Below are 26935 nucleotides of genomic sequence, written 5' to 3' on the forward strand. Positions count from 1 at the left end.
TCACATCATCCAGATGTGTTGTTACAGGGAGCATTCTGAGGACAGGGCGCGTGGTTCCAGCACATTGCACCTCCTGACAATGCAGACTATGTAATCGCAGCACAGATTGACATCTTTGCTTTGCCGCTGTGAGATATTTTTCCATGTGCAACTGTTCAAAATGGATTCCTCTTTGCCAGACCACTGACATCTAGTTGATTGCCACCATCCTCAAGAAAGAGAAAAGGGTCACGACGGCCTCTGGGAATTTTAACGACGTGTTTAAAACGATCCGGTGGAAAAGTAACGGTGAACCAAATCACCTCATTCGGGGCTCTGTGCGTTTGTGTCGCTGCCCTTTCAAGATCATGAAAGGAAGGGCGCACGATGACCAGGCCGGGTCTGGACTTCTCATTATAAAGCACCTGTGTTTTCATGAGGAAAAACTGAGCAGGTCAGTGTTGTTGTTTTTTTACAGATAATTTAACATTTATATTTAATTTCCCTCTCCGGTGTCAAGAAATCAACACGTCACATTCACACTTTGTGAGAAACTTAACTTATTTTGAAGAAAAGCTCAGTTTAAAAGCATTTCTGGACTGCAGCTTGCCACGGCCCAGATGTGCAACGGATGCGAGGGCAGGAAGAGGAAACCCAGAGAAATGTCTGCACTGGGAAAAAGAGAGTCCAACTCTTGGGCCGTTGTTCTGTACTGGAGTGGAGAGTCGTCACAGGGAAAGGAAGCGTTCATCCGTGGTATCTCTAGGAGGTACTCTTGGTCGCTTGCTTTCTGATCTCAGTGGAGCTGAGGAGAAGATGAGCGGTCACGCCTGATCGCTCCTCAGCATCCACGGGGCTGATGCCTGCAGCCGGGCCCCTCGCCTCGTGATCTCATACGCTGGTGCCAAAAATGTGGCCCCTGGGTGTTGCAGCACAGGCTAGAATGGGATTAAAAGAGGATGGAGTTGGGTTCGTCCGCCTGGTGCATTTACAATTATTCACACACAACACTGAATGATGTATGACGCCACACAGTCATGAGCGCTGTGTCTTTCCCGGGCCGCTGCTCTGTCCCTCCCGTCATAAATTGTGAGGTCCTCCTGTCATAACCTGCATCCTGCTCCTTTCCAGATGTGTTTAACGGCCCCCCAGGGCCACGGACAGCACTGGGATGCAGAGGCCTTGTCTTGGCTGTGGTTGAATGGTTGATTCGTCTGTCGGAGTGTTGCTCTACCACTGGGGGAAAATATTCATATTTAGTAGCTTTTTGCAAAGACTAAGCTGTTTTGTCACCTGCGTACCTCCCCCACTTACCTTTAAGTGTGTGTTTGCCTTGCTTTTCTTATTTTCCTTTTCCCCTCTGTCTATTTTGATATTGCCTCTGATTTACACACCGCAGTCCGGTCACACATAACCATGTCGTCGTGTGCCGTGATATACGGCCCCGTTAATATTCCCCCTCTGGCGCGGCTGTGGGATCAGGGCGGGAGCTCATCACACTCGAGCTGCAGAAACTCAGCCCTTGCCAGCGCTGAGCACATTATGAGGAGCCAGAGGAAACATCGCACGGTCCAGCAGTCGATGAGTCAGGCTCCGGACGCTAAAACTGGAAACTCTAGCTGCATTCGCAGCTCCGAGTGTGTTTAGGGTGAGCTCCAACTACTACTGTCAGCGCAGTTTGCTACCAAAAGATGACATTGATGCACATGTACAAGCTTCCTGTTCTCCCTCTCTCTCTCTCTCTCTAATGAAGTCCCAGTGACCTGACAGTGGCGGTGGTGCTTTTGGAGAGTTGCTGTCTAATACAGACGGTTTGCGATCCTCTCCCTCATGTTCACCCATGCACATGTCTCAGGCCGCTCTTGTCTATGACCACAGTTGACCGCAGCACACCTGAGCAAACAACCCCCCACCACCAGGCGCAGAGAAGGACCACTGAGCCGAGGCAGCATCTACAGGCCCCCTCTCAGCTACAGCATGGCAGCTGGACCTGGCCTGTGTCCCGACGGCCAGGATCTCTCAGATGAGACAAGACACTCATTGTGTGGGAATGTGATGAGAGGAGGCATGGGGGAAGTTTCCATGACATGGCTGTCTGCATAATCTGCCCACTTCTTTCCATACGTCTCCTTTCCGAGGGCATCTCGTTGACAAAGGATATGTTGTCCTATTTGAGGATACGTTTTGATGGACGTCGCTTGGGAAATGGCACCGATGTTAGCGTGGGATTCATGCTCACACTGAAACCACAGTGCCCTCGACACGGATCAGATTGCCACAACCAGCAGTCGCCGATGTGGAACGGGAATCACTGTCGTTTTAAACGCACCATGTGATCAGTGTCAGTTCAGCTGAGTGCGACCACTGGTGGATGATCATGATTTCCATTGAATCAGGGGGGAAAAAAGATAATCAGGAAGGGACAAAGGGGCAAATATGAACCTGGACTGTATCTGTATCTGTATCTGTATCACATCCGCAGCAGTGATCAGTGAGTGACCCTCTGAGGCTGTTCTTAATCACAGAGAGCACTCGCGGGGGTATGGAGGCTTCCGTGTCTGCTCTGCGGAGCAAATGCCTGATCTCAGATATTAGATATGGTTTGAAGAGCTCACAGTGTAATTGCTTTGCCTGGTGAGGCGGGCTGGTGCAGGACTGGGCGACGCCGGGGGACGGATCCAATTAGATGGCTGAGGATGGTAAAACAGCCTATGAGGGCATCGCAACAGGGATGTTGCTGCTGGGATTTCTGCAGGGCTTTCATACTAATGTGTACATACCCTTGCACTCGCATGCACAAATGATGCACAGTGACTAAACTGGCTGTTCTCATATTTTTTGTAACTTTAGGCTTGTAGCATTTCTTTTCAGTGTATATGATGTTACGCATTTTGTCATTATTTTTGCATCTTTGTTACTGTAAGCTGTTTTCTAAAAGCCTGCTGCATAATGTGGGATGTGTGCTTGACGTGGCTCTGGGGGAAAAAACAACAACTAACTATTCAAAAACTTAATTGCCGGAAGTTGCCTTGGAAACCAATTTGACCTCTTGGGCTCTTTTGAATGATGAAGTACCAGCGCCATCTATTGTTAAGATAGGATAGTAGTAAAACAGTCTGCAGGAGATGTAAATGGAATACATCATGGAGCCTATTGTGGAAAAACAACTACAGTGGAGTCCTTCCAACTTGAGCAGCATGATTAAAGGTACTGAGAGGTATTGCTGCCGTGCTGGTATTGCTCCTACAAACGAATCTATAATCAAAAAACTGGAAACTTGAAATTTAACATTCTGTCATTTATTCTTTAAAAAAAAAAGAATCATTGAAGGCATCCGTCAAATAACTAATCAAGTTCTAGTCCAATTCTTGTACATAATGGAAACTATTTGGAAAAATCTGATTTATAAAAAATCATTTTAAAAGCATAATCATCTATTTCTGTGTGACACATCTAATATTAATTATCCAAATATAAAACAGCACCAAAAAATTCAAATGAGAAGAGGCAACGAGACACAGCACAGACTAAAGGGAGTAAAACAGCATCGACTAACTCAAGTACTGGAGGACCTGAAGTTAGTACCGATCATTAGCACCATGTGTCCTGCATTGGGAAAATATTCTGCTACACAGATTTAGACTTTTGGAGAGAGAAAAGGGGAGCGCTGAATTTCGAATGCAGCTGCTATGGTTCGCTGTCGGACCAAGGAAGTGCTACTGTGCAGGTCTAGTTTTCCTCTGACAAAAATTCTGACAATCACTAAAACCCTGTTAGTTTCTAGAAACCTAGTCACACGTTGAATATAGCACGCTAGACAACTGTTCAGTTAACTGCCAACTACTTCACTTCATCTACAATCTACAGACCCCTGGTCACTGTCAGTGTCCAGTGAATCTGCCCTCTGACAATGTAAACTCTGAGCAGCCTTTGGTCGGAACGGGACAGTAGCCAAGATTTCCTCTGCTTTATTTGGTGTCAGCAGACATAGGTGCAGTTCAGGTGTAGAGTCCTGTCACTTGAAGAGGAGAGGTCAGAGTTCACAGGTGGCTAGCAGTGAGGCGCTCAGGAGACAGGCTTCTTTTGCTGTTAAATGCCTAAAAAAAGGGAGAAATTATGTTGATTATATTTACAATGTTGTCATAAATGAAAGCATGAACGCATAAAGTGGAGATTTTGAGGACGTACCCTTTGGGCCATGAGTGTGCAATGCATGTTGTTAAGTGGGGAAAATATACATTTGAATTTGAAATAAAACTTAGTTTGAGCGTCTGAGCAATTTCAATCCCAGCATAACATGTACTGCATTTGCTTTGCCTATGTGTCCCTCAGTGTGGCTGGTTGGACTGTCAAATATTGTAGAGACTTACAAGACTGCGCGTTGGGCTGAGAGAGCGAGAGCGCACGGGGCTGGCACTCCTGCTCCGGCTTTGGCTTCTACTCCACTGAAAAACACAGGCACATCACCGGTGAGTGCGTGAGCTTCTTCGATTCGTGCTCTCACGTTACTCTACAGACCAACGCTGGTGGTAATGATGATATTTCTGAAGCAGTGATAAGTCAGTACCGGAGCGCCTCTGCTCGTCAAAGCCTCGCCCTTCACTATTACTGCGTTTCCCTCCACCAGGGCCGGCCACACATGGTACATGACCAGAGGAGCAGTGAACTCCGAGTCATAGCTACGACGGTACCTGTCAGAGAGAGAGGGGGGGGCGGGGGGGACAATGAAAACCGTGCGGGAGAGCTGGGAGTGCATATGTGTGGGTGTTGTGTGTGTGTTGAGAGTGACATCTACTGGTAGCGACATAAACTGACAACCTGACCCTCTAAAACCTTCTGTTAGGGCTGTAGAAGAAGAAATGTTGTGGGGCAGCTCTAACGTGAGAGTCACTGTAGACACGTCATTGTACAGAGGACTGACTTGTGGTCATTGTAAAGTTCTCCATCACTGGTGAAGGCCAAGTCGAGCGCGGGGTCCAGAGTCTGCATGGCAAAGGCCACCCTGCACGTCTCCCTGATCAAGGCACTGATCAGGACAAAGTCCACTTCTGGTGGGAAGGAGATGCGCGGGTTCACATTCATGGCGTTGATCACACCCTGGGGAGAGGAAGCAACACAGTCAGATCCACTGCCTTTTGTGGCAAAGTACACCATAAACTCTTGATCGAATCAGAAAAACCAAATTAACCTTACATTGACGCTGTCCTGTACATCATATAGGTCCAAATTTCTGACAATGTAGTCCACCGCCGCATCCTCTAGACTCTCTGGTCCAAAGTGGGATGGGGACAAGGTCTTTCTCACACGCAGCTTGAACTGACGGTAGGCCAGTTTTGCTGTCTTAAAGGATTCCTAAGAGATGAAAACACCAAGAACAAAATGCACCTGACAATCAAATACAACCCTGACCAACGCTTATTTTTCCAGTTCATGTCCACTATCAAAGAACTCTGATCATACCACGACAGCGATGAAGATGATCTTCTGGACCATCTCTAAATCAGTGATGTAGCGTCGAAGCAGGCTCTGGGCCTCCAGACGCTCCACAGCGTACAGGTCACTGAAGCGAGATACGAGGCGTGCGTGGCGGGAGGAGTTGGTGAGCTGGGCCCTGGTGGGCGACTCGCTCCTCATGGGGCTGGAGGAGCGGCTGAGTCTGGGCAAGGGGCTCGGAGAACGACTCCTCACCAGCCTGAACGAGAGGAGAAGAGAGGGGACAGAAACAGACAAACACTTAATAATAAGATACTGCTCTGTGTCGTGGTGATGGTGTGCGTGTATATAGAGTATTTGCAAAGTTGCACTGGGCCTGTGCGGGTACCTCTCCTGCAGCATGGCCTTCTCTGTGCTCAGGATGGACACCTCATCTCTCAGCAGGCGAATCTGACGCTCGTAGTCGCCAAGCGACTCCAGCTTCCTCTTATAGATCTCCACCTGCTCATGTGCAGATCGCAAACTGGAACACAGACACACTTTGCATCAACATCACACATTGCATCTCATCAAGCAAACAAGTGTGTTATTCCGGCATTTGGACTGTATTGTGTCACGCACTCTGCTTTCAGTGCTTCAGTGGCCAGCAGGGTCGTTGTTGATTTGCTCTTCGTGTCATCCAGTTCCGTGTGAGCAACGACCAGTCTGTTAAGACATAGATCAGGAAAATGCAATTGCATGCTTCATGTAGTCTCATCCATGTAATCCAGAGTGCAAAGAGACAGGGTGTGAAGAGGTAAGAAACATGACAGATAAGTTGACATTCATCCGCATGTCCATGGACTTCCATACAAGTCATAAGTTGTGCAACTTAAGTCATGAAACTGTGGCTGGCTGCAGTCCATTACCAAAAAGGTCCTGTTTTGTGCTTTTGTTAGTTAGCGTCACATGACACGCTGTCTGTATTTGTCACACATACTCTGCTCGGACCGAGTCCAGCTGCATGCGAGTGGAGCACAGCTGAGTCTCCATCTTCTGCATGTCGTTGCCATGGGAGGCAGAGAGCTCCCTGATCCTCCGGTCCTTCTCCACCGAGTCCTGATGATAAACATATGGCGTTTGAATTGTTTTAACATTAGCGCACATGGTCGTGTCACAAAAAAATTGATATTGTTCTACATGTTTTGATACATATAATAACGAGACATTCTTTGATGTGAAACCTAGGAACAGATAATTGTCACCTGGATGAGCTGTAGACTGGTGTCATCAGTGACCGATGGCTTTGACATCGAGAAACAGGTTCCGAGCCACGGCAGCAGGCGTGTCTTGAGAGTGTCCACTCCGGCATAGTGTCCACCTGATTCATAAAAGAAATATAAATAAATATATATGAGCTGTATTATTCATCTGTGATTATAACCTTAATGCTTCGTAAAAGAAAACAAACTGTAAAGGTGAAGCTTACCCTCAGCAGCTGTGAGGTTGAGGATAGCAAACAGTTGGCCTTGGATCTTGGCGGTCAATTCAATCAGCTCGCAACATCTATTCAGATTCTGGTCGCAGGAAATGACCTGGGGAGGGGAAAAAAACAAACAATGAAGAAGACAAACCCTTGCTGTGTGACATGTGGTGACTCTGGGAGTCATTGTGATATATACAAAACCATAAAGCATTTGAATTTTTTTTTCTTTAGTGCTTCTCTTTACTTGATAGTATTAGCTGCAATAGCTACATAAGGTTTTTGTGATCTTATTATCTTTTAGATACAGAGGAGTCAGAAGTTAGCCAAGTGCAACTAGAGGTGTCCCAGAGATGACGACACAAGATTTTTTTTTAATTTTCTGAAAAAGTTATTGTTGTGTGAAATAATAACAGCCCATAACCTGTTGGTAAATGTGCGGGTTAAACATAACATATATTATAGTAGAAGTTTAGATAAATAACTTCCGGTCCCCGAGCGAAGCACCGCTGCTGCAGTGGATTCATACCGGAAGTGATAGGACGTGAACCATCCTACCGGTGAGGTGAAAGATTTTTGGAATGGTCCCACCGTTGCCATGGCGACTGGCGTCCATAGCAACCAAACTCTACCGCCGGGAAATCAATGTAATCTGAACAAGTGCATTCCTTTACTGCGATGTTTTAAAAAAAAAAAAACTTCGTGCATTTCGAAAACAAAGTCTTTCAAAATAAAAGACAAAAATCACGCGATATAGAGAAACAATTACCAGTTGAAAGGAGTGAACAAAGCCATTTAAAATATCTAGAAGAGCATAAAAGCTGCCTGCGGCCATAAAAACTTTTTGGTTTCGAGCACAAACAAATATAACTTTTGTCCACGTATTCCCCAGACAACCCTCCTGGAGCTGATGGGTGGTCTGACCCGGTGGAGAGGGTCCGGTCAGATGTAGGTCCATCATGACTTATTGATGAACACTTACATGGTAATCCCTGTGCCAGATCTCGAGCTTGTCCTGAAGGACGCTGAAGGAAGATGTGTTGGTCAGCCTCCTCAACGTGTCGGCCATATTCGTCCGACACAAGTAATCCGCGGAGGTTTAAAAGTGCCCCGGGAGGAGGAGGAGGAGGAGGAGGACCGGCTCGGGTCTGTGAGCGGGTCGTGGCGAGGATCCCTGTGCTGGCAGCTGCGTGCAACTGCGTGCAACTGCGACGGAGCCGCCAAGCACCGCCTCAGTTGTGGTAACCAGGCGAGGAGCCGAGCCGACAACCAACCCAATAAATATCTAGTCAGGGACGAACCCGGAGCCGGGCGCCAACTGTCAGTCAGTCGGTCCTCAGTGTCCGGTGGCGTCACAACGACTGTAATGTCACACTGTCAGACGACGCCTGAGGAAACCCTGCGGGTCACTGACGCAGGTGCTACTGTAACTGTATGATGCTGCGCTGGATTAAATCCGATTATCCGATTATAATACAGCAGCACATGCTACACTGGAGTGTTGTCAGATCCCGACGACATTAGAAACACATAAACCATAATAAGTAGCCCACATTGTCTTAAACCTATAACAACTGTAAATGATGTCTGAACAAATACATAGTAAAATACATTGCTACGATGATGATGACCATTGGCCCAGACAGGTACTAACTAAATTAAGTTAAGTAATAATAATAATGATAAGAATTATCATTATTATGATTATTGATGTCATTATTATTCATAATAATGTTATAATAAAAACAATATTATTATTAGTAATACCAATAATAAGGTCAAAATGATAATTCAGTCCGTGGAGATTGTGTATGAATTTGTTTCTACCAGCCTTATCATTGGTACGTTTTCTTAATAAGACTGACACCATGTATGTATATCTCGAAGCCCCTCTACGTTTTGCTTCGCAGCAGGGAGTTCATATTATGATGATCTTCTGACCAGACCTTGCTTGTTTATTAAAAATCTGTTGAGGTTTTTTCCACAAAATACTGCTTAGATTTGTATATATTAAACCGCCACAAGTTAAAACGGAGAGCTTGTGGACGTGTCTTCTGTTTACGGTCGGTTTTGAGGTTGGAAAATATGAATGGGTACATTATTCTATTTAAGGATCCCTCTCCCCTCATTGGCTGGTCGAGCCTGGAAGGAACCAACTTCCGTGATGATGGGAGTGTCTTCTGTTTCTTTCCTAAACACGCGCTGCAGAAATAAGGAAAGATACCTAATGTGTATTTGACTCCTAACATAACGGTTATTTGAATCTACTCAGAGGTCGTCCGGTCAGTGATCCACAACACGCCCGCTGGTTGGTTCCCCTTCGACCGGAGAGACCAGTGGTCCGGTCCCTGTCGCTCCAGCAGAGAGAGAGAGAGAGAGAGAGAGAGAGAGGGAGGGTCAACATGGCGTCCGAGCAGGTCCGTTATCTTCAGTGTTTGATGTGTTTCCTGCGCTTCACTCCGTGTTTCACTGGCGGGTCCGTCCACAGTGTCGCGGCACCTGGGCCCGAGTGACCCGGTGTCAACAGATGTAAACGCGTTGTGCTTTGCTGTTGGTGATGTCGGCGTCACACGTACCGGCCTCTGCCTTGTTATTATGGGCAGCGTCGTGGGAATAAAGATGGCTTTATGTCTGCGCCCTCGGAAACGACGAGAGTATATATACACACATATATATATATATACATATATATATGTGTGTATATATATGTGTGTATATATATATATATAGATGCACGGCGATAGGACAGTTGAGGTTATTGGCATTTCACTGCGTGAGAGGAGTGGAGTTTATTTTTAGTCGTGGCCACAGACTGGGAGTCGCGCGGGGCATTTGACTGAGACGCATTCCATCGCAGAGCACAAGAGACAGGGGGAATAGGAAGTGGTATGGCCACAGACAGACTGAGACATTCATACACGAGAAGAAGTCATCGAAGCATTTGCAATGTACAAATATGTAAGAGACTCTGTGAATGAATCGAAGTTTGTAGGAGGAAGTTTGATTGGAACGGGTCAACTCCATTCTGTGTGCGCATAGTGTGTCATGGGGCTATTGAGGCATATGAAGGAAGATTGTCATTTTTAATTAGAGCCTGACCCATATGGATTTTTTGGGGTGCGATGCCGATATCAATATTAGGGAGTACAAGATTCCCAATACTGATACATCGGCCGATATATATATATGTATATGTGTGTGTATATATATGTGTATATACATGTATATTTGCGTGTTTATATATGTATATATATGTGTGTGTATATATATGTGTATATACATCTATATTTGTTTGTGTATATGAATATATATGTGTGTATATATGTGTATGTGTATGTGTGTATATATATATATGTATATGTAGGTATGTATATATGTATATATGTATGATTCTAAGATGTCGTTATCAAACCTTTATGACAAAGAAATATAATTGAAGCTTGATATTTTAGTTTAACCATCAACTTTATCATAAAAATGACAAATAAGAAAAAACATAAATATATTTACCTAAAATGTAAACATAAATGCACATTTAAAGGCACATATCAGTTGGCTAAATAATATCGGTTGGGCCCTAAACATACCGGCCGATACCGACATGTCTGTGAAAGGCTAATATCGGCCGATATATCGGTCGGGCTCTATTTTTAATGTGTAGTTTCGTGAGCTAAAAATGAATAACTAACTGTTTATGGAAACGCCTCAACACAAAGTCTAGATATCCGTGTCACAAGATGGTTTTCCCTCCCAGGAGAGTTCCAATGGGCCAGTGAAGAAGTCCATGCGAGAGAAGGCCATAGAGAGACGTGGCATCAACAAGGAACACAACAGTAACTTTAAAGCCGGATATGTCCCCATCGAAGAGGAGCGTCTTCATAAGACCGGGCTGAGAGGACGCAAGGGAAACATGGCTGTCTGCATCATCGTCCTCCTCTTCCTCCTCGCCTTAATCAACCTCATTGTGAGTACTAATACGCTTGTCAATCGACCTTGAAAAATACGGGGAAGAGTCGACGCCGAGCGATCGTTGTGCCGTTGTATGAATCGTGAATCGTGGTCTTATGATGTCCTTCAGATCACACTGGTAATATGGACAGTGATCCGTATTGGTCCGAATGGCTGCGACAGTATGGAGTTCCATGAGACTGGCCTGCTGCGCTTCAAGCAGAAGGCGGACATGGGCATCGTTCACCCACTGCACAAGAGCACAATAGGAGGCCGTAAGGACCAGGACCTGGTCATCGTTGGCAACAATAACCCGGTGAGACATTTACAGTGATGACGAAACATTTCTTTTCTTAATGGCTCACATGCCTTTGTAACTCATACTCTAAACTCTTCTCTTTTACTTAATTCGTGTTGTTCCAGGTTGTGTTCCAGCAAGGCACCACTAAGCTGAGTGTGGAAAAGGACAAGACCTCCGTCGTCAGTGACGTCGGCATAACCTTCACAGACCCTCGCTCACAGAACACATTCTTCAGTACGGACTTTGAGAACCACGAGTTCCATTTGCCCAAAGGAGTCAAAGTCCTCAGTGTTAAAAAGGCGTCCACAGAAAGGGTGTGTATGCTGCTAATAACAGTCTGAAAGTAATTCATTTATTACAACCAGTGTTTCACAACCTTTGCACTAAACATTGTAAGTAGGGTTACTCATAGTGACTCAAAATTGAGTGAAATAAATTTTTATCTGTAAATGAAAAAATAAACCTCTGAAAAGTTACCTGGAACTAATTGAGCTCCATCCATGAAAAATGGAGGAGAATTAGAGCCAGATAATATTGGATTATCTTCAGATATAGCCAAAGCGTTGAGATTGTAAATTTGAATATCAAAAGAGGCATGAAGTTGGCAGTTCACTAGTGCCGCGTCGGCATGGCATGAGAGAATCTGAAAGGAAAAGTAGGTGTTTAACGCCAATAAATGAACAGTGCTTTTACAGTGGTTCAAAATAAAGATTTGACTAAGATGAAATATTTCAGTTTTCCGTCTTTTATAAATGGGGGTAAATAATTCTCAAAACTTGTAGTTTGTGACTGCAGGGTATTGTGTGTTGGCAGGATGATGGCAAATATATATTACTCTTAAATCATCATACATGAAAAGTGAATTAGAGTCATAATACTGATGTTTCTGTATATGCTGTTTACAGTGATGGCAAATATGTGTCTGATTTTAGATCACCAGTAGTGCAGCATCTGACCTGAACATCAAAGGGGACAGCAAGGCTATCATTCGTGGCAACGAGGGCGTCAACATCATGGGCCGGACAGTAGAGTTCAAAGTGGGCGGGGGCATCGAGCTCAGAGCTGTAAGTATGGCCATAATACGCGTTGACGTGGAACAAAAATACAAAACAGTTGCATAAATACAGCGTGAAGCAGATGAAGGCGAGACCCCGAGGTCACGTGGATCATGGATTTTTTTTTTCTCTTTGCAGGAAAACAGCATCGTCCTCAATGGGTCAGTCATGTTCAACGCAACACGCATCCCCAACTCGGCGGGAGATGTGTATTTCGACGAGGGCATGGAGCGGTACAAGCTCTGCATGTGTGCAGATGGGACTCTGTTCCGTGTGCAGGTGAAGTATGCCAACATGGGCTGCCAGACGTCAGACAACCCGTGTAGAAAAGCTCACTAGGAGGCTGGACTGGAATCTGATGAATCTCACCACGGACGTCAGACTACAACATTTTGAATAACAGGACATTCTATCGGAAAAATCAACATGACTGGCGCATAACAAGACCTCTGTGGTTCACCTGCCAAATTCTGTATTCCTTATTTTTGTTTGCAAAGCAGGATATGTTGTGTTACAGATTGGCCAAAGATTTTAACATACATCCTGAAGGAACTTTTTGGTATTGTTCTGCAGATTTGCCAACTTTATTTAAGCTATGTGAGCACTTAAGACTCCTATGAATAATATCATAATGTGGTTTACATTGCCAATCGGTAGCAGTTAGAAACTACGGTATTTACCTTTTGCCTTACCGTCCAGTATTATAAATATACACAAATTTGGCATATTATTAGGTACAGCCAGCTAAAACGAATGCAGTTTAATACATATAAACAGTCCTGCAGTGATTCTTACTTCAGTTTGTGTTACTACCTTATAGGGAAGTATTTCTGTCATCTACCCTCATTGACATAAATGGGGTGGACAAAATAAAAGAAACACCCGTCCGTATGACACAATTCCTCAACAGCGCCACAAACTGCAGCCTCCAAAAGCGACTATACAGTCAAATAAACACCTCCCTAAAACGTAACATTATAACCAGGAGTCAGGATTTATGCAGGACTGTTGTATTGAACTTTATTAATTTTAGTTAGGCGTGCATAATAAGGTACCAACTGGGGTTACAAACCCTGTGGAGGGGCTTTATATGATTTTGTTTGCCCTTCATTGTTCCTGGCAGCTGTAAGATATATCTTTGTTATTACTTTCACTGACGAGCTTCAGACAATATAAGATGATATCGAGGTATGCAATAGAAGCTGGTGAAATGCACAGATTTGGGGAGAACTGTAACACAAGTGATACATTTTAAGCCATCCAGTAATGCTAAAGCGGAATAGGGCCTCTTTCTGCACATCTTAGACTGTCCCATCATGCACGTGCCAATGGTTTTTACAAGGGATGATCTATGATATATATATATATATATGTGTGTGTGTGTGTGTGTGTGTTTAATGTTCTAAATTTGTTGCGGAAGCTTTTTACAGTGAGAAAATACAATATTGAAAAAAACTGTTTTACAACAGATGATGTCTTTAAATGTTCATGAATGTCAATCATCAGTACCTTGTTCGAGGCCTATATTGAGTGGTTTGAATTGTGTGCAATATACTATAAATGATTTTTATTTTGCATTGAATTGTCTAGTCAGTATTAAAACAGCACTGATGTTTAGAACATTTGTCATTGATGTCATGAAGTAGTTGTTCTCAGAGCATTGCAGACCTGATGCCTGCTTGGAAAGAATTGAGCGTTTTTGAACCACTGAATGGATAACATGAAGAAGAAAAAAATTGCAACCGGCCGTATTTGGTCCATTTCATTGCTATTTTTGTTTCAATAAAGAAACAAGTTCCTATGTGAAACTATTTGTCAGTGGCTTCAGTGAAGGTTTCCGGTGTTAACATGGTCTTTAACCATAAAATAATTCAGATCTTCTTTACACCGTTTTACAATCTAATAGAAAGTGCGGCAGGGGCACGGCTCTCTCCATCATAAATGTTCAGGATCTGTCATACAGAAAGAGGAAAACAATGACAGTAAGACATTAACCAGACGTGTAAATGATTGAATGAATCACAGAATGGCACCTCTTGGCAGGTGCATGTAAAGCTCGACGCTGCAAAATATACTTCAGACTTTGATCAGAAAGCACTGGAGACACCCAACGTTAAGGCACCGGAGGCTCTCTGGGTTTGAAAAGAGTCACAAGTTTCCCTGTCAGCTTGGTGAGTGAACGCACAGGTGAGTCTGAGGATTTTTTGCTAGTATTAATGTATGTTTTGTATGACGTAATTGTTTTTAAACATTTTTTAATTTTTTTTTTACAAATTTTGTTATAATTAGAGTTTTGGTCATTTCACATTGTATTAAATGATTTTAATTAGGTCTGTCTTTCATACAAATACATCCAAATGGGAACAAAAGATCTTTCTTTACTCTGTAGACAATCCTATTAACTGTCATTCATGATCTTTGTGTACTTGCAGGACAGGTAGCAATGGCAGGGGCACAGGGGCCTTTCTTGGTTGCCGTGCTGCTCCTGGTCTCCCCTGGGATCCACTGCTCCTCTCCCCCACCGGCCTGTCCGGAGTCGTGCACCTGTCAGAGAGCTCCCCTGTTGAACTGTTCGTCCTCTGGCCTCTCCCTCGTGCCGCAGCACATCCACGACTCCGTCACCGAGCTGGACTTGTCTCACAATCTCCTTGGTTCTGTTACACTCCCCCGGCCACATCGGAACCTCAGGAATATATGGCTGGGAAACAACTCTGTCACACACCTGTCTCTCTGCATTGACATAGACCTGGGAGAACGGTCCGTCGGCGGCAGACATCCACGTCGCCTGGGACCACGGAGCAGACGCAGATGTGTATCTTGGGCCCCCACCCTGCAGCTGCTATCTGTTGAGAGAAATCAGCTGGTGCAACTCCCAGAGGGTTAGTCTGATACAGTCATACACCCGTATTTAAACCACTGTCACAAGATGTGAACAGCATGACCATTGCTCCCAGTGAGCAGAGCACAGAAAATGTGTTAACTAAATCTATACACTGCTTGTAGGTGGGCCAATAAATCATGACATATGTTTATTCAGTTTCATATCAGTTGTTATGCATATATTCAGTTTAGCGTATCCACTCAATAATCATCATTATTTAAGCAACTTTGTCAGTGATCAATTTTCATCAGATCAAACTTGGACTGTCCTTGTCAACCAGTTATGAACATGTTCAGATTCTTTATAAAAGTAAAAGTAGCTATAACACATTATAAAAACACATTTTGTGTTAAGTAAAAGAACTAGAGTATTTGAAGAAAAAAGGAACCTGAGCTATCAAAACTGGTGTGTTTACATGTAACCGGGACATGAGTGTTGGTGCAGGTGGGACGACTTGTCATCTATAACAAAGCACCCTATTGATAAACTGATCACATATTTTGCATGTACATTCTGAATTTGAAAATGAACTATTGCTCTTTAACAGATAGAAGATAAAACCCACAATATTTCCCTAAGCAATTCAGTGCAGGGTCAGTTTTGAAGTTTTGAATGGACATACTCAAGCAAAAAGTCTACTTCAATGTAAATGTACTAATTTGCTTTCCACTGTTGACAACACAAATTATTGTCTAAAACAAATATACTACTACATTTTATAATAAGTTATACATACATACATACATACATAAATAATCTTTTACATGAACCATTTACATACATAGAATCAAAAACAGATATATGCAGGAACAAGGGACAGTGAGTATTATCTTATAATGACTTGTAGACCACACCCAATATGACCAAAGGCTAAATAGTTTTTAATAAATGTTTATTGTCTGGTTGTGTACTCACGATATGCGCGTACTGTAGTATCTCTAATGCAATGTAATCAGGAGGTAGACGAGAGTGACATACACAGTTGATGAATAAGAGTTTTTGCGTCTAAACTTTTCAGATCCAGTTTCATCTGAATAAAACTTCAAAAGCTGAAGAGTTAAAACTTTCCAATTTTTTTTAATAAGGCAAAGTAAATTGAATTGAACTTTATGTGGCAGAACGATTTCGGTTTCTTTCCTTTTCCATTTTTCATCCTGTGACCCACGAGAGGGGTCTGGACCGACAGGTTTGCAATCACTGGCCGATACAATTTGATCCCATACACTTCACGTGAATGTTCCGTTTCTTTTGTCAACATTTTTCTGTGCAGGTCATAAAAATGGTATGTCTGATAATGAAGTTGTGCAACATACATAATGTACAACTTTAATTGCCCTCTGGAATGTCAATGAGGAATGTACATAACAGGAACTATAGATAGGTCCACCCCACAACCATTATGTTTACCAAATTCTGGCTAAAAATGTTAATGTGCATAGTCCGAGGTCTAATGATTTGTTCATTATAGAAGAATACATGTGTGAGCTGTGTGCATTACTGTGACAGTTTATTTTCACATTAAAATAAACCCTCTTGTTGATATCCCTTATCTTTAGTACTTTGCTCTACTCAGAAATGATTAAACCTCCCATGATAATGAAACTGTACAGCTGTCAGGCAGTCACAGTTTTTATTGACATTCCAGTGGTTTAAAGAAAAGGGGGTAAGCATTCAATGCAACAGTTAAGTTTCCCCCTGCATCATGTTATTTAATGGAATGCCTTCTGCCCGGTTCAACAACAGAGTGTGTTTCAAAGAAATGTATTCACTATGGTTCTCTTAAAGGCATGTGTGGACAGCCCATTTACTTAGCAGGAGCTGTGTTGACAGTCATAGACTTCTCTCCTGTTTGGTATTCAGCTCACAGAGCCCTCGGTGCCTCTCTAATGAAGCACAGACTCACAGTGCCTTACTTCAGCCCAGCAGACTCACTCTCCACACACAGAGGCCTGTAGTTTGCATTATTTAATCTCAGCATTGAAAACAGTGCAGTAGTTCAAACTTTTGTTATATAATACCAAAAAATAAATCACAGCAAACAATGTAAAGCACAGAGCAGCCCAGGGCTAGGAGGACAACCAATAAACCGAACTGCTATCACTGAAAACCTTGTATCGTATGATACATTCCATGACCTGCCGTGGTCATTGTTGAGTTGTAATTACATCCATTATATTCTGTCATCCAGGGCTGGAAGGAAGTGCATCCTTATGGGTTCTGCAGCTCTCCTTCAACAGGATCTCAACTCTAAGTCCAGGAGATCTGAGCCACCTGCGACAGCTTAAAGAGCTGCACCTACAACATAACCTCATCACAAGTCTCCATCCACAGATGTTCCAGGAATTAGACCAGCTCAGGGTAAGAGGGATTTTGCTGTTTACACATTTATGTATAAAATGTAGCTTATATATTCCTTCACAATCAAACTTATTGGAAAAATGCACAAAATATTCAGTATTTCCAACTGTGATGTGAAGCCAAACTCTTTGTTCATGGGTAACCTTGAGAAGTATTCTGTATTTTAAAATCTATGTAGCTTACATGTATTGTTTGTTTAAGCAAACAAATTATGCCATATGTTTGCCATATGTTTATTTTGTCTACCCCGTAAAAGGTGCTAGATCTGAGCTTCAACATGTTGACCAGCCTCCATCCTCTGACATACCTCTCCCTGCGTAACATTGGGTCGAATGTTAGGCTGGCTGGGAACAGGTGGCAGTGTGACTGCAGCGTGCGCAGTCTAGCAAGGCGTATGACCTATGACAGCAGCATCGGCCTGCAGGCCTGGGGCATGGTGTGTGCATTCCCAACTACGCTCTCAGGCAAAGACCTGCTTCAGTTGGAGGAGGATGACCTAAACTGTTTTGGCACGGAAAACAGTCCAGAGCTCCATCGAGATGTGACCGTTTATAGCGGCTCTGGGATACTTCTGTCTTGCTCTAAACAAGGTATCACAGTCAAAAGTGTGAAATTGATAAATGCATATGTGATAACATTGGTAAACCTGACTACATGTCAATGCTGTCTTCTCTGTAGACTCCTTGTGGTGGACGCCCAGTGGTCAAGCATCTGTGAGCGAACCTCAGGCTTCTCTGTTCATCAGTGATGTCACGGAGAGGGACACAGGACTATATGTGTGCATGTCTGAAGAACATGAAGTAGTTTCTGTTTTTAACCTCCAAATCAGTAGAATAGGACGTGCAAGAAGAAAAACTAGAAGTTTGCCCAGAACCAGTCGACAAGTAATCCCACAGGACACCCCAAATAGGATAGGTCAAGGAAGGAATCAGAGAGTGACAAAGTCTGACTTGGCTCTGGCTGTGTGTCTGTCAGTTTTATTCACGTTTCTGATAGCCTTTATCCTTGGGGTCTTAGCAAGACCTTTTATTGATGTTCATTGTATAAAGACCACAAACAGTAAAAGCTCTACTGCAACCAACTCATCTGCAGAAGAAAGACAATATGAGAATGAGGCCTACTCCAATGGTGAGGAACCAGAGGAGAGAGTAACTCACAGGGAAAGGAGAGTCAAATTTGGCGCTGTGAACTTTAGAGAGGATATTAATGTAGAATATTTGAATACCGTAGCCAGTAGCAATCAGGAAAGCATCACTAATGATGCAGTGATTGAATGTGAAGTATCCAGGACTGAGGAGGATGAGCATACTGCCGGGGATTCAAGAAGTGAAAACAGCTCAAGACCAGAGGATAACCAGAGACATGGAAGAGACCTCTCAGGCATCGATGCAAGATGCACACACACGGTGGAGGTTGAACACATCTCAGACCCTGCTGAGCGAGAGGACAGAAGAAGCTTGTCTTCATGCTCAGATTCCTCACTATCTGACCGAGAATTTAAAAAGGATCAAATGACCCAGGGAGACCTCACAACACCCAAGTATCTGCAGCTGGCAGAGGAGTCTGTACATCAGAGACCTGTTTTTTCAACATCTAAAAGTCCAGAGGTGCCCCCAATTTCCCTCGTGGGCAGTGCTGAAAATCCTGGATTTTCTTCTGAGACCTCTGCAGATTGGGCACCACATACAAATAATCCCATTCCAACAGAGTTTGATCTGTCTCAGGGGGATGAGGAACAATTTGAATTTAGTGATTCTGCTCGGAGCACATCAGCAAGGTCCAGCATTGCGTTTAGTTCTTTTAATGATTCAAAACAGATTGAGTTACCCCCTTCAGACCGGGATGATGTGTCCAGCTGCGGCTCATATCTCAGTGAGGATGAGCCTACACAATATAATGTGAACCAAGACGAGGAGGAGGAAGAAGATACAGAAAAGAACCACAATAAATCTGAGGTCACCAACACTTGTCTTAAGCATGATGACACACAAAGGACTGCAGAGAGACCAGAGCAAACCTTTTCCTCACAATCCACTGACAGTGATAGTGAGCAAATGCAGTACACAATAAAACAAAAAACAAAAAAAGGAAAGGGACAGGAAAAATCAATTAATGAATATAACAAACTAAGCAGCAGGAGCGTTACAGCAGAGAGGGATACCAGAGAGAAAATTAAACCCATGCCACGGACAAAGTGCCGTGGTGTCAGTTTGGGTAGAGTAAGTCAAATAAAGAACAATTTGGACATCATTGCCCCATTCCCAGCTTCTGGTTCTTCTTCTAGTGATGAAATAAAGGATGAAACAACAAAACATACAAAGAAGCAAGAACATGGAGATATATACATGTCAGTGCTTATATCTGAAGAGTATCAGTCTTTAGGATATGAGGAAAGACATATTACTCCCATCAAGAGGCATCTAGATATCAAAGCACCATCAATGCCTAATGATTCATCTTCTAGTGATGAGAGTGCAGATCGAATTATGGACCACATGCAGAGGCAGAAGCAAGGAGAGATGCATATGACAAGGCTTCAGTTTCAAGAATCTCAAACAGCAAGTCATGACTCAGACACAAGATGGCCTGCCCTAGATCTTGAACATATTCCACACAGCAAGAGCCGTCTAGATATCAGATCAACATCAATGGACTCCAATTCGTCTTCTAGTAGTGACAGTAAGAATGAAACAACACATCATGCAGACAGGCCTGGGACAGCGGACATTTCTAAATTTCCATTGCAAAAATCTGAAACAAGTCACGATCCAGATGCAAAGTGGCCTGCCCTAGATCTTCAACATCCACACATCAAGAGGCGTCTGGATATCAAAGCACCATCACCCCCTACTGACTCGTCTCCTAGTAGAGACAGTGAGGATGAAACAACACATCATATAGACAGACCTGGGAACGTGGACATTGAAAAGTTTCCATTGCAAAAATCTCAAACAACACATCATGATCCAGATGCAAAGTGGCCTGCCCTAAATCTTGAACACATTCCTCACATCAAGAGGCATCTAGATATCAAAGCACCGTTATCCCCTCCTGATTCATCTTCTAGTCGTGACAGTGAGGATGAAACAACACATCATACAGGCAGACCTGGGATGGTGGACATTGCAAAGTTTCCATTGCAAAAATCTCAAACAACACATCATGATCCAGATGCAAAGTGGCCTGTCCTGAATCTTGAACACATTCCTCACATCAAGAGGCGTCTTGATATCAAAGCACCATCACCCCCTCCTGATTCATCTTCTAGTAGTGATAGTCAGGATAAAACAACAGGTCCCAAGGAGAAGCACATTTCGGGGCTTCTATTAAAAGAATCTCAAATCGCAAGTCATGATTCAGGCACAAGATGGCCTGCCCTAGATCTTGAACATATTCCTCACATCAAGAGGCGTCTGGATATCAAAGCACTGTCACCCCCTCCTGACTCGTCTCCTAGTAGTGACAGTGAGGATGAAACAACACATCATACAGACAGACCTGGGACAGTGGACATTGAAAAGTTTCCATTGCAAAAATCTCAAACAACACATCATGATCCAGATGCAAAGTGGCCTGTCCTGAATCTTGAACACATTCCACACATCAAGAGGCGTCTAGATATCAAAGCACCGTCACCCCCTCCTGATTCATCTTCTAGTAGTGACAGTGAGGATGAAACAACACATCATACAGACAGACCTGGGATGGTGGACATTGCAAAGCTTCCATTGCAAAAATCTCAAACAACACATCATGATCCAGATGCAAAGTGGCCTGCCCTAAATCTTGAACACATTCCTCACATCAAGAGGTGTCTGGATATTAAAGCACCATCACCCCCTCCAGATTCAGCTTCTTGTAGTGACAGTGAGGATGAAACAACACATCATACAGACAGGCCTGGGATGGTGGACATTGCAAAGTTTCCATTGCAAAAATCTCAAACAACACATCATGATCCAGATGCAAAGTGGCCTGCCCTAGATCTTGAACATATTCCTCACATCAAGAGGCATCTGGATATCAAAGCACTGTCACCCCCTCCTGACTCGTCTCCTAGTAGTGACAGTGAGGATGAAACAACACATCATACAGACAGACCTGGGACAGTGGACATTGAAAAGTTCCCATTGCAAAAATCTCAAACAACACATCATGATCCAGATGCAAAGTGGCCTGTCCTGAATCTTGAGCACATTCCAGACATCAAGAGGCGTTTAGATATCAAAGCACCGTCACCCCCTCCTGATTCATCTTCTAGTAGTGACAGTGAGGATGAAACAACACATCATACAGACAGACCTGGGATGGTGGACATTGCAAAGTTTCCATTGCAAAAATCTCAAACAACACATCATGATCCAGATGCAAAGTGGCCTGTCCTAAATCTTGAACATATTCCACACATCAAGAGGCGTCTGGATATCAAAGCACCATCACCCCCTCCTGATTCATCTTCTAGTAGTGATAGTCAGGATAAAACAACAGGTCACAAGGAGAAGCACATTTCAGGGCTTCTATTAAAGGAATCTCAAACCGCAAGTCATGATTCAGGAACAAGATGGCCTGCCCTAGATCTTGAACATATTCCTCACATCAAGAGGCGTCTGGATATCAAAGCACCATCACCCCCTCCTGATTCATCTTCTAGTAGTGATAGTCAGGATAAAACAACAGGTCACAAGGAGAAGCACATTTCAGGGCTTCTATTAAAGGAATCTCAAACCGCAAGTCATGATTCAGGAACAAGATTGCCTGCCCTAGATCTTGAACATATTCCTCACATCAAGAGGCGTCTGGATATCAAAGCACCATCACCCCCTCCTGACTCGTCTCCCAGTAGTGACAGTGAGGATGAAACAACACATCATACAGACAGGCCTGGGACGGTGGACATTGAAAAGTTTCCATTGCAAAAATCTCAAACAACACATCATGATCCAGATGCAAAGTGGCCTGTGCTGAATCTTGAACACATTCCACACATCAAGAGGCGTCTAGATATCAAAGCACCGTCACCCCCTCCTGATTCATCTTCTAGTAGTGACAGTGAGGATGAAACAACACATCATACAGACAGACCTGGGATGGTGGACATTGCAAAGTTTCCATTGCAAAAATCTCAAACAACACATCATGATCCAGATGCAAAGTGGCCTGTCCTGAATCTTGAACATATTCCACACATCAAGAGGCGTCTGGATATCAAAGCACCATCACCCCCTCCTGATTCATCTTCTAGTAGTGATAGTCAGGATAAAACAACAGGTCACAAGGAGAAGCACATTTCAGGGCTTCTATTAAAGGAATCTCAAACCGCAAGTCATGATTCAGGAACAAGATGGCCTGCCCTAGATCTTGAACATATTCCTCACATCAAGAGGCGTCTGGATATCAAAGCACCATCACCCCCTCCTGATTCATCTTCTAGTAGTGATAGTCAGGATAAAACAACAGGTCACAAGGAGAAGCACATTTCAGGGCTTCTATTAAAGGAATCTCAAACCGCAAGTCATGATTCAGGAACAAGATTGCCTGCCCTAGATCTTGAACATATTCCTCACATCAAGAGGCGTCTGGATATCAAAGCACCATCACCCCCTCCTGACTCGTCTCCTAGTAGTGACAGTGAGGATGAAACAACACATCATACAGACAGGCCTGGGACGGTGGACATTGAAAAGTTTCCATTGCAAAAATCTCAAACAACACATCATGATCCAGATGCAAAGTGGCCTGTGCTGAATCTTGAACACATTCCACACATCAAGAGGCGTCTAGATATCAAAGCACCGTCACCCCCTCCTGATTCATCTTCTAGTAGTGACAGTGAGGATGAAACAACACATCATACAGACAGACCTGGGATAGTGGACATTGCAAAGTTTCCATTGCAAAAATCTCAAACAACACATCATGATCCAGATGCAAAGTGGCCTGTCCTGAATCTTGAACACATTCCACACATCAAGAGGCGTCTAGATATCAAGGCACCATCACCCCCTCCTGATTCATCTTCTAGTAGTGATAGTCAGGATAAAACAACAGGTCCCAAGGAGAAGCACATTTCAGGGCTTCTATTAAAGGAATCTCAAACCGCAAGTCATGATTCAGGAACAAGATGGCCTGCCCTAGATCTTGAACATATTCCTCACATCAAGAGGCGTCTGGATATCAAAGCACCATCACCCCCTCCTGACTCGTCTCCTAGTAGTGACAGTGAGGATGAAACAACACATCATACAGACAGGACGGTGGACATTGAAAAGTTTCCATTGCAAAAATCTCAAACAGAACGTCATGATCCAGATGCAGAGTGGCCTGTCCTAAATCTTGAACATATTCCACACATCAAGGGGCGTCTAGATATCAAAGCACCATCACCCCCTCCTGATTCGTCTTCTAGTAGTGACAGAGAAGATGAGACAACACATCAAGCAATCAGGCCTGGGACGGTGAGCAATGCAAAGCTTCCATTGCAAAAATCTCAAACAAACCTTCATGATCCAGATGCAAAGTGGCCTGCCCTAGATCTCGAAAATATTCCTGCCATCAAGAGGTGTCTAGATATCAAAGCACCATCACTGAACCTGGATTCCTTTTCTAGTAGTGAAAGTAAAGATAAAGCAACAGACCACACAAAGAAGCAGAGGCCTGGTGTGGTAAAACTAAATTCCTGTTACTCAGGAAACAGCTCAGATGAGCAAGATGATATAAGCAACTCATCAATAAATCCAGATCCAAGATGGCCTGAACTAGGTCTCAGCAGTGTCCCTATGGTCAAAAGGCGCCTGGATATTAAGACATACTCACCTTCAACTGAGTCATCTTCCAGCAGTAACAAGAGTGACAGCTGGACTACAGACCTATCTGTGAAAGGTGGTGTAGGGGTCACAACTCATGAGCAGTGGACTATGATGCATAAGCTGAATCTGGGTATCCCAAACATCAGCAGACGTCTGGATATCAAAGCACCTTCAGCACAGCCAGATCTTGTCCTTGACAGCATATCTGAAGACTATCAACAGTCTGGATCAAACTCTTCCAAACGTGAGAGTGAAGGTGAGAACAGAGACCTCAATGTTGAAGTAGGAATGGGAGTATCTGCCATATCAAAGGCTGTGGAAAAGGAGTTAATAAGGTCTCCAAAAACCCCAGTGATAAACATTTCTCCCTATCCCAAGACAGACCACAATATCAAATTAGAAAAGTATACAGTTATTTCAGATGACCGGGGGGGAAAACAAACAAATTACAACATCAGCACAACACCAGAGATAAATCCAGAACTTCAGTCACGGTGGGCCACCATGAATCTTGGTATCTCACGCTTCAGAAAGCATCTTGAAATCACATCGAATACACATGTACCCCCAAATTTGCTCACATCACCTTCACCTGACTCCCCCTCCTCTTGGAGTGGTGAAAGTTGGACTGGTAATAAATGCAGCAGGACAAGACTAACAAGAAGGGGAGATGGGATGCAAGAAATACACACAGATTCATCTCTGACCCTTGAAAATAAACCAGTGAATCTTCCTCCCACACTGAAAAGTCGAGACCAGGAAGACTATAGCCCCCCCAAAATAACTGGTTTTGGTACCCCATATGTCAGGAAGTATCTGGATATCAGGGTCAGTGAAAAGGCTCCTGCTTCGCCACCATTACATCAACTGCCTGAATCTTCCTCCAGCAGTGAGAGTGAAGGTGTATCCACAGAATCTGCAGGTAACAGATGGAGAGAAACATCTCAGCAGAGTGTTGTCCAAGACGGAGCAGCACCACAGAATGACACATCTTGGTTTGTAGCCCGTGCCGTTGATGTCAGACTGGATGAGTCCGACAGTGAAACTGAGGAGGTGGAGAGGAAGGCTGGGGTAGAGCTCAACAGCACAACATCAGAGGAGGAACAAAGGTCTGACTCAATGCGACCTCATCGGACTCTCACAAATATCCCATATGTCAAGAGGGCTTTGGATATCAGAGCTCCATTACAAAGAGAATTCTCCTCCAAGAGCAACAGGGAAGATGAGACGACAGACTACAGAGTTCCTAACCTGAATTTTGGTGTTCCACGCATTAAAAGACGTCTGGATATCAAGGCACCATCACCAGAGCCAAATTATTCCTCAACCTCCTGCAGCGAGAGTGGAAATGAAGTGATAGGATACACAGGATATCAAAGCAGAGAAGCATCAAATATGTCAGGAATGACAGATTATGACTTTCAAATCACTTATAAACGTTCAATTCTAAAAGGTCCATTGACACTTGGTAATTCTCTCTCCCCCAGTCCAACAACAGACCGTGCTGAAATGTTTACTGCTGCACAAGGGTTATCCCATAGTGTGGGTGACAGAAATGCATCTCCTTCCCCATGGACAGTTCCCAGTGATGACATAGTAAAGAAAAGGATTGAGCCACAGCACACTATAGATGAGGAAGTGCCACCCGAAATAAGGTGGACTGGCATCGGACGTCATCTGTCAGACTTTCCCATGTCCGGTCCGAGGAGACTGGAGACTGTTGTGCAGGCTTCCCCTGCAGAAGCAGAACCAAGCCCCGCTGTCTCCTCAAGAATGAAAAGTGACGATAAATTAAAACAAGACAGAGGGAGAGCAGATGTGGCACTAATGCATGCATATTCATATCCTATTGCCAGTAGGGTTTCTCCTGCATCAAGCAGAGCTTTTGACAAGTTTGACAACACAAGTGGCAGCACAAATGAGATTTTTAGGTCTCTGTCTGCGGACAGGTTTGGAAAGAAAGGCCTCGGTGCTTTAAAAACCATGTCATCAAAGACACTTCAGTGGGACACAGAAGATAAAGATATAGATGCTGTTTAGAGCATCTCCTCCTACAGTACTTGACCATGGTCCACAAGGTGACACCAGTTTTAATTGTCATAGGTCACAACCCTGGACAAACAGCCACTAACATAACCATCAACAGCTGCAGATTTGCTGTATGTTATCCCCTGCCACACAAGGCATTACTAGAGATACTGAAGCACCACAGAAGGCTCCACCTATTCCCTCACCACCGCCACCGAATGATGCAGTTGGGCTCACACTAAGAGCAGAACCAAATCCGTTCTGCAACATTGCAGAGGAATCGGACACTTCCTTCACATCACAAACCCTGGCACTATACTTTGACTCCTCAGATCACTGCACTCTCAACACTGCTAAAATGAGCAAACAATCAGCATTGTTGTTTTGTCTTAAAGTAGATTATGATTTTAGTAAAATGAAATGTAAATAGTAAAAAATGTGAGGCACTGTTGTTGAGCACAGTAGATGGAGGCACGATAATCTTTTTGCTACGCCTTATTTCTGTAAATACCTGTTTTTTAAACCATTAATCATGGTGTCTGCCTGTAATCCATTTTGCAATGAGAATCCATATAGTCGTAATGGTCCTGTATTATTAATAAACTTTTAAAAGACCCTAATGAAAACGTGTCTGAACACTGCAATGTGGAGTGTTGATTTCTAGCTATACGTTCACCTCAATAA

The 26935-nt window shown here is 43.7% G+C and overlaps 3 protein-coding genes across 3 annotated transcripts; 2 read left to right on the plus strand and 1 right to left on the minus strand.

The window, feature by feature from the left end:
• Nucleotides 1–3160: 3160 nt before the first annotated feature.
• On the minus strand, nucleotides 3161–8280 carry spata18 (spermatogenesis associated 18). The gene is made up of 12 exons (XM_035646505.2): nucleotides 7857–8280; nucleotides 6881–6986; nucleotides 6657–6772; nucleotides 6392–6510; nucleotides 6034–6117; nucleotides 5801–5935; nucleotides 5440–5671; nucleotides 5173–5331; nucleotides 4901–5076; nucleotides 4547–4670; nucleotides 4350–4424; nucleotides 3161–4076 (listed from the first exon to the last, which is right to left on the minus strand). The coding sequence occupies exons 1-12, from the start codon at nucleotides 7941–7943 to the stop codon at nucleotides 4020–4022; spliced, it is 1470 nt and encodes a 489-aa protein (XP_035502398.2). The 5' UTR covers nucleotides 7944–8280; the 3' UTR covers nucleotides 3161–4019.
• Nucleotides 8281–9047: 767 nt separating this feature from the next.
• Nucleotides 9048–13986, plus strand: sgcb (sarcoglycan, beta (dystrophin-associated glycoprotein)). The gene is made up of 6 exons (XM_035646508.2): nucleotides 9048–9291; nucleotides 10629–10838; nucleotides 10953–11138; nucleotides 11246–11437; nucleotides 12056–12187; nucleotides 12317–13986. Exons 1-6 carry the CDS (start codon nucleotides 9277–9279, stop codon nucleotides 12515–12517), a joined length of 936 nt encoding a protein of 311 aa, XP_035502401.1. The 5' UTR covers nucleotides 9048–9276; the 3' UTR covers nucleotides 12518–13986.
• A 288-nt stretch (nucleotides 13987–14274) lies between these two features.
• LOC118317811 lies at nucleotides 14275–26871 on the plus strand. Its single transcript, XM_035646812.2, has 5 exons — nucleotides 14275–14349; nucleotides 14611–15057; nucleotides 17248–17417; nucleotides 17674–18007; nucleotides 18096–26871. The coding sequence occupies exons 2-5, from the start codon at nucleotides 14622–14624 to the stop codon at nucleotides 26261–26263; spliced, it is 9108 nt and encodes a 3035-aa protein (XP_035502705.2). The 5' UTR covers nucleotides 14275–14349; nucleotides 14611–14621; the 3' UTR covers nucleotides 26264–26871.
• Nucleotides 26872–26935: the final 64 nt, after the last annotated feature.

This window comes from Scophthalmus maximus, chromosome 13 (assembly GCF_022379125.1).
Source record: "Scophthalmus maximus strain ysfricsl-2021 chromosome 13, ASM2237912v1, whole genome shotgun sequence".
NCBI lineage: Eukaryota > Metazoa > Chordata > Actinopteri > Pleuronectiformes > Scophthalmidae > Scophthalmus > Scophthalmus maximus.